At 32.9% G+C, this 8,717-nt stretch overlaps 1 protein-coding gene across 1 annotated transcript in view; it reads right to left on the bottom strand.

Annotated features, from left to right (window-relative positions):
• The window catches only part of LOC125028676 (elongation of very long chain fatty acids protein-like), a 25,236-nt gene extending 17,969 nt beyond the window's left edge, over positions 1-7,267 (bottom strand). Inside the window, exon 1 of the mRNA XM_047618154.1 lies at positions 7,185-7,267. Within this exon, the coding sequence (XP_047474110.1) occupies positions 7,185-7,229 (45 nt within the window). The 5' untranslated portion in view covers positions 7,230-7,267. The remainder of the gene's footprint in view (positions 1-7,184) is intronic.
• Between the last annotated feature and the right edge of the window lie 1,450 nt (positions 7,268-8,717).

Here is an 8,717-nt window from a genome sequence, read left to right as displayed (position 1 = left end):
TTACTATCATTCGTCTTTTTTGTGTATGTCTTGGTGTGTTTATTTATTTCTTTATATATAGATATGAATTTGTTTTTTTCTTTTTTTTTTCTTTCTCTTGTTTATTTCCTTCTCTCTCTCTCTCTCTCTCTCTCTCTCTCTCTCTCTCTCTCTCTCTCTCTCTCTCTCTCTCTCTCTCTCTCTCTCTCTCTCTCTTCACTCTCACTCACTCACTCTTCTTGTACTCAATATTATGGTGAGAATGGTTCAGCAGGACAGTCAGTGTCGTTTTAACTTTGCAAATGAAAACAAGCCTTTAGCATAAATCCCAAAAGACCTTATCGAAACAGTGCACATACGTCTACGTTTAAATCTGCTCGCAAATTAATGACGCAAAACTGCAGCTGAGGAAAAGAAAAATTCATCCGCACGCACAGACCCTTCCTAAGTAAACGCTCCTCCCGTTGAATGCTTCGCCAGAGACCGACAGACAGACCGATACACTGACTTATGGAATTGCCGCAAGAAACAAGGAACCATAACATTTGTCAGTCGCGACCCTGTCTGGACGCCCGCCTTTTTTTTCTTCTCCTTTTTCGTGTGTTTTCACTTTCCATTAGATCCAGTTTTGCATTTTTGGTGAAACCTTGACCCTGTTGGCTGCTGGTTATCCGATGTATCTTGCCAAAAATGCGATTAATCCGTATGCCCACTGCGGTTTTGTGTGTAATGAATGCCTTTAGTTTCACTGCCAAGGAATCACTCACTAGTACTATGTATCTCGTATGTTTGCCTTTTCCCTTGAGTTTCGGGGGGGAGGAGGGAATAATTCTTACTATTAGTGTTATTAATATTACTGTAACAATCGATATCAATAACATTAGGGAAAAACATCACGAAAAGTCGAGAAAAATGCAAATAATGTATCATAGATCATATCATATCATATATTATATCATACCTACTGATATCTGATGCAATTCTGCAATATTGTCAATACATATATCGTCATCATATTGCCATGAATATAGACATTAATATATTTATATTGTACTGGTATTACTGATAACATATTATGCAGTTTAACATTCGGAATAGTAGACATGTAAAAAAAAAAAAAAAAAAAAAAAATATTAGCTGCTGATTCTGATTTGTTTATGTTTATTTCACGTCAATTCATATATTTAGCAGCACAGAACAGTAACGATTGAAATAATAACAAAAGCAAAATGCATAGTGTTTCGCCATCCACGCACACATATCAAGAAAGCCTTAAAATTTAAAAAAAGAAAAGAAAAAAAGAAAAGGAGTTAGAAACTAAGGAAGAGTGAGTGTACAAAAGAGGAAACAGGGAGGACCGAAAACCTGTTCCTTCGTTTCATTCCGCGGGACTTGTTTTTACACCAATAGGTTGAAGAGAGTAAGACGCTCCCATTTCCCTGTCGGTCTCTCTCTCTCTCTCTCTCTCTCTCTCTCTCGCTCTCTCTCGCTCTCTCCTCTCTCTCTCTCTCTCTCTCTCTCTCTCTCTCTCTCTCTCTCTCTCGCTCTCTCGCTTTCTCGCTCTCTCGCTCTCTCTCTCTCTCTCTCTCTCTCTCTCTCTCTCTCTCTCTCTCTCTCTCTCTCTCTCTCTCTCTCGCTCTCTCGCTCGGGGGGGGGGGAGAATAGGTAGGGGGGGAGGGGGGGTCGTGTAAAGTAAAATACATTTATTAGCCTTCTTGCCAAAAAAAAAAAAAAAATAATAATAATAATAATAATAAAAATAATAATAATAATAGAAAGATAACTAAGTAGATAAATAATCAATCAATCAGTCGATAAACATAAAGATAAGTAAAAAAAAAAATAATAATGTCTTTTCATATATGACAAGGAACTTCATTTGAAATGCAGCTGGCACTATAGACTCTCAGCTGATTCCTATAGTCTTGATTTTATTGTGCAGGGATATATAATAAAACCTTTTATTATTCCACTTCTATAAAGATTAAAAACAAATAAATAAATAAAAGGTCAAATAGGGAAATTATGGTCTAGGTCAACTGCATCTTCGAGGTCAAACAAGGTCATGCGGCGATCTCTGGGTCATTTTTTTTTTTTTTTTTCGCTTGCTCTTGATATGCTTTCGATGCTGTTATTGCTATTATTCTTGTTATTATGATTTTTATTATTATTATTATTATTATCATTATTATTACTATTATTATTATTATTATTATAAATTTTATTATTTTCATCATCATCATCATCATCATCATCATCATCATCATCATCATCATCATCATCATCATCATCATCATCATTATCATTATTATCATTACCACTACTATCACTACTACTACTACTATTACAATTACTACTATTATAATTACTATCATTATTATCACTATCATTAATATTATCATTATTATTATCATTATTACCATCATCATCATAATTATTATGATTACTATTATTACTATTACCATTATTATTATTATTATTATTATCATTATCATTATTATTATCATTATCATCATTGTCATTATTATTAAAATTATAAAATATATAAAACATGAAAAAAAACGTGCATGTATATTTCATTTACCAACAATTATCAGATCAGAGAAAATCATTTTAATTTCAATCGATCTTTTTCATTAATTCTAGTACTGGAGATATCTATCTCCGTGCCTCTTTATGTCATATCCTAATGTTCTAATTATTTCCCCTTATACTAAAATCTCGTCAGTGTTTTTATAATTATAATCATTTCCGCTCATTAGATTTCGAGCAAAAAAAAAATTCTACATTTTGTTTAATTTACTTATTTATTTCAGTGTTTTTTTAATCATTATAATCAAGTCTTCTCATTAGATTTCGAGCAAAAAACAAGGTCTTTTCTACAGCTATTTTTCATTATTTTTTATCATTTCTATTATCATCATAATCAATTCATCTCAGTAGATTTCGAGCAAAAGAAATACATTTCTTTTCTATTTTTTATTTATTCTTTATTATTATTAATGTGACCCATTCCTCTCATTTAATTCCGAGCAAAAACAAAAAGTAATTTCTACATTCCTAATCTATTTTTTAATCATATCTTTTAATAATTATTATTACCAACTCTTCTCGTTAGATTTCAAACAAAAAAAAAGCAGACCTTCTCTGCTTTTTTGTCCTTTCTTGTTTTTGCAAAAGGAACAAAAAAAAAAAAGCGCAAACGGACGATATCCTTGCAGAGGGGAAGGACCGCGAAATAGTCAGATGAAAGTCTAAAAAAGGAAAAAAAAAAAACAAAAAAAAAAGATTCACTTCATAAAAAAAAAAATGATCTTAACATCTGTAGTATTCTTCTTTTTCCCCTTTCAAAAAATCGAGAAGAAAAAGTCTTGCGTGTACTCTATAGTTACGCAATATTCAACGGACTGGAATACTTATAAACGTTAGGATATTTTTTTTTTTTTTAAATACTTATAAACGTTAGAAAAATGAATTATGAAAAAACATATTTTTATACGTTAGAAAATAGATGATGGAAATACTTATAAATGTTAGAAAAATAGAAAATATTCTGATGAACGTTAGAAAAAATGATAATCAACACAATTTTATAAACGTTAGAACAAATAAATTATAAAAAAAAATCCTTATAATAGTTGGAAAACTCACTTAATAACATACAACTAATGCGGAAAGGTGAGATAAGAGAGAGAGAGAGAGAGAGAGAGAGAGAGAGAGAGAGAGAGAGAGAGAGAGAGAGAGAGAGAGAGAGAGAGAGAGAGAGGAGAGAGAGAGGAGAGAGGAGAGAGAGAGAGAGAGAGAGAGAGAGAGAGAGAGAGAGAGAGAGAGAGAGAGAGAGAGAGAGAGAGAGTCAGACACACAGACAGACAGACAGACAGACAGACAGACAGAGAGAAAGAAAGAAAGAAAGAAAGAGAGAAAGAAGAGAAAGAAAGAAAGACAGTACAGACAGAGAGAAACAGAAAGAGAAAGAAAAACGAGAGAGAGAGAGAGAAGTCAGTCAGAAAAAGTTAATAGCAGGAGGGTAATACCCCCTTCCTGAGCACACTTTTTATCTCAAGCCTACCACGCCATTGAGGAGAAAAGCATGACTATGAGAACGTAACCTAAACCCGTCTCATTTAAAAGGCCAACGAACTGAAGTACTAAAGGCATCTATTATCTCCCAAAGGTTTTGAACCTTGAACAGTGTACATTGCGACAATTAAAGAAAAAAATCATTATTATTATCATTATCACCATCATCATCATCATTATCATTATCATCATTATCATTATCATTATTATTTTTTATTATTATTTTTATTATTATTATTATTGTTATTATGATTATTATCATTATTATTATCATCATTATTATTATTACTATTATCATCACCATCATCATCATCATCATAATCGTTATTATCATTATTATTATCATCATCATCATTATCATTATCATTATCATTATCATTATCATCATCATCATTACTATTATCATTACTATTATTGTTGTTGTTATTATCATTATTATTACCATCAAAACTATCATCATCATCGTCATTATCACATTAATTTTATTATTATAATTTTCAGAGCTATTATTATTATCATTATCATCATCATTATTAAGATATGGTTAAAATTTCCATTCCCATTCATATCCTTTTCGTTACAGTTTGCGAAATTTCATTAAAAAAAAGTCGGGAAAAAAAGAGTAAAATATAATTAAAAGTCAATGGGCACAGAAAGATTGGTAAAATTAGCAAAGAAAAATCAGTAAGGAAAGGTATGTAAAAAAAAAAAGTGAGTAAAATAAATGGGTAAGGAAAAGTGAGTAAAGAAAAGTGAGTAAAAATTGTAAAGAGAAATGAGTAGAACAATAATAAGAAAATAAATTAATAATGGAGATTGAATAAAATCAATAAAAAAATAGTAAAATAAATAGAAAAATAAAATAAAAAGGGTAAAGTTAAAACTGGAAATGGCCTAATTATAAAAGACAACCCAAGCAGATAATAAAAAGAAAGAAAAAACAATAACGAGACGAACACCATAACAATACAGCACCGGAAGTAAACAAATCTTGCTGACCAAGAACAATATAACTTATAACACTGATAAACAAAACAAAACAACAAAAACAAAAAGCAATAAAACGAAAACAAAACAAAACAACAACAAAATCAAACCAAAGAACAAAAACAAAAACAAACAAACACCAAAAGCACAATGAACCTTCAACGTAAAAATAAAAGAGCAGGAGGAAGGACAAACGATCCAACCTCAGCCGAGACAACATCAATTAATCAATACTAAAAATAAAAAAACAAACCAAAACAAACACAACCAAAACAACCAAAACAAGACCACATCCACAGCGGCCCCGACGTGAAAAAAGGGAAAGAGGGAGGGTAAAGGTCTCCTCAGGGCTTCACGAGACAATGAATCAATACTTGAAATTAAAAACAAACCAAAACAAACACAACCAAAACAATTAAAACAAGACCACATCCACAGCGGCCTCCGACGTGAAAAAAAAGGAAAGAGGGAGGGTAAAGGTCTCTTCAGGGCTTCTCGAGAGAGTTGCTACGTCACGAGACAATGAATCAATACTTAAAATTAAAAACAAACCAAAACAAACACAACTAAAACAAGCGAAACAAGACCACATCCACAGCGGCCTCCGACGTGGAAAAAAGGAAAAGAGGGAGGGTAAAGGTCTCTTCAGGGCTTCTCGAGAGAGTTGCTACGTCACGAGACAATGAATCAATACTTAAAAATTAAAAACAAACCAAAACAAACACAACCAAAACAAGCGAAACAAGACCACATCCACAGCGGCCTCCGACGTGGAAAAAAGGAAAAGAGGGAGGGTAAAGGTCTCTTCAGGGCTTCTCGAGAGAGTTGCTACGTCACGAGACAATGAATCAATACTTAAAAATTAAAAACAAACCAAAACAAACACAACCAAAACAATTAAAACAAGACCACATCCACAGCGGCCTCCGACGTGAAGAAAAGGGAAAGAGGGAGGGTAAAGGTCTCTTCAGGGCTTCTCGAGAGAGTTGCTACGTCACGAGACAATGAATCAATACGAGGCAGCCGACCAGGTTCCGTGTCAAGCGTGAAAGCTGCGGTTTGGCTGTTCTTGGCATGCGTTTGTTGTAGTTGGGTGCTGGTGTTTAGCTTTCTTGTTGTTGTTGTTGATACTATTACTCATTATTACTGTTTTGTTGTTGTTGCTGTTACTGTTATTGTTGTTGTTGATATCATTACTATTACTCATTATTACTGTTTTGTTGTTGTTGCTGTTACTGTTATTGTTGTTGTTGTTGTTACTGTTGTTATTATAATTGTTTATCTTGTTGTTATTGCTGTTTTCAATATTGCCGTTGTTTGTATTATTGTTGTTAATACTGCTGTTATTATTATCATTGTTGTTGTTGTCATTATTATTATTACTGGTGGTGTTCTTGTTCTTATTGTTGCTATTGTTGTTTTTGATGTTATTATTATTGGCGTTCTTGGTGGTGTATTTCGATGAAGGTTGTAAATGGATGTAAATGTCAATGTTTTATGAATCAATTTACTTATTTGTTTATTTGTAATTATCTATTTATTTATTTATTATTATTATTATTATATTATTATTATCATCATCATTATTATTATTATTACTTTTCTTGGTGGTGTATTTCGTTAATGATTTTAAAAGAATGTTTTTTCTTCTTCTTCTTCTAGATATATCCTGTCAGAACGTTGCGTAGCTTAGCAAAATGCCACAGACTACAAATTAAGCAATTATTGATTTCGTGTCGGTTTAATGCCTTATTATCATATTTATGCCACTATTGTGAACATTATAATCCTTAAATTTTGTTTCAATTTTCCGCTAACGTGTCATAATGATCGTGGCTTTTATATGTAAGCTTTATTTCCATAACGATTCCTTTAATGTTCCACACCGCACCGATCACGTTCATTCAAAACCCAATAACCACACCAAAGAAAAGAAAAAAGAGGAGGAGGTAATAACAGGCGATAATAAAAGATAATAATACACTTATAAAAGATATAATATTAGCTAACGGAAGATGATAAAAGTTAAGAAAACGCCAAATGAAGTTATAACATTAGATAACAGAAGTGTCCCCAACAGAACCAACCACAGACATTCACAACTGCACTTTCAGCGTAATTATAACACGTATCCTCACCTCATAAACCACTGACTGTTGTAATAAGATTTCTGCGGTGTCCATAGCGCCAAGCGAAGACACGAAATGACTCGAGGGCAAGAGAGTCGACACTTCACTGATCCGGGTTAAAGTGAAGCAGCGAAGCCATTCTTTCGTCTTATAACATAGCCATTAATCCTTTTTGCTTCGTTTTTTTTTCTGATTTTTTTTTTTTATATAGACGCGTTTCTTTCGGGTAGAATGAATAACGCGTGAAGGTCATCGCAGTCAACAAGTAATGCAGAAAACGTAGAAGTGTCCGGGATCTCCGTGGTGAAGAAAATGTAAAGAAAAAAAGGGGAAGATGGAAAAAATGACATAAAAGGGACCAATAACTTTTTTCCTTAATTCTGGTAACCCATAAACGACTGGACGTTTGGCCGAAGGGTAAAAAAGAAAGACAAAAAGAAAAAGAATAAAGGAAGAATAAATGTTACGAATGCTTAGGATGTATCTTTGGCGACAAGGGATCTAGAAGTATATGATTTCGGGTTTGTACACTATACTTGTGTTCAAGTGAATCTTGCGGAATTACGAAAAAAATGGACAAAAAATAACTAGACTCACATGATATCTACACTCAGGTTATTGAAGATAAGAGTATTGAAGATGAACATATCTCAGTTTGTCCAAAAAAATACCACACAGCAAAGTATTTTTCACAACGAGACGTACTACTACAAACCACATCACTAATCACACTGGTTGAAATAATCACTCGGTAAAATTTCGCGGGCATTACAACACAGCACTGACACTAACGAACCCAAAACCGATGAGTATATCCAAAGGACAGACCACAGTATCCATTACCCAGCGTGCAACGAAGGGGACGTATCCTACAAAACCTGCAAGACACCGAAAGCACGTTCTCTATAACCGCGGGAAGGGCAAGGCCACCTGAAGGAGAGTTTGAGGTCGAGTCGGAGTACCAACCGTTTTACCAAGGTCCGGGTTCTTCACTCCTTGTTCCTCGTGGGTACCTTGGGTATCCACGATGCCACTGGGCGCAGACTCGCACCTGGAAATTCTTATCATTTTGTCTTTTTTTCATTCGGCGTTTGTTTTGTTTTGTTTTTCTTCTGTTCTGAAACTCCTTACTGGTATAGTTATGCTTCTTTTTCACGTTTTTCCTATGATTTTCATTGTCTTTCTGCCTTTTTGCTATTCGTACCTAACTACTAAAAACTGAGCATCAGATACACAAATTATATATTAATTGCTGCTCTCCTTTTCTCCGACTTTCAAAATGTTACGTTATACACATACAAGCACATGCGTCTGGGTATGTATGTATGTATATGTGTGTGTGTGTGTTCATATAAATATATGAATGTATAAGCATCTGTATATACTATATATATATATATATATATATATATATGTATGTATGTATATATATACAGTATATATCCATATATATATATATATATATATATATATATATATAAGAGAGAGAGAGAGAGAGAAATATACATATATTTATATATATATATATTTATATATATATGG

The sequence above is a fragment of the Penaeus chinensis genome, chromosome 1, assembly GCF_019202785.1.
Source record: "Penaeus chinensis breed Huanghai No. 1 chromosome 1, ASM1920278v2, whole genome shotgun sequence".
Classification (NCBI taxonomy): Eukaryota; Metazoa; Arthropoda; class Malacostraca; order Decapoda; family Penaeidae; genus Penaeus; species Penaeus chinensis.
The sequence above is the reverse complement of the archived record's forward strand: the minus strand, read 5'-3'. Positions and strand labels throughout refer to the sequence as shown.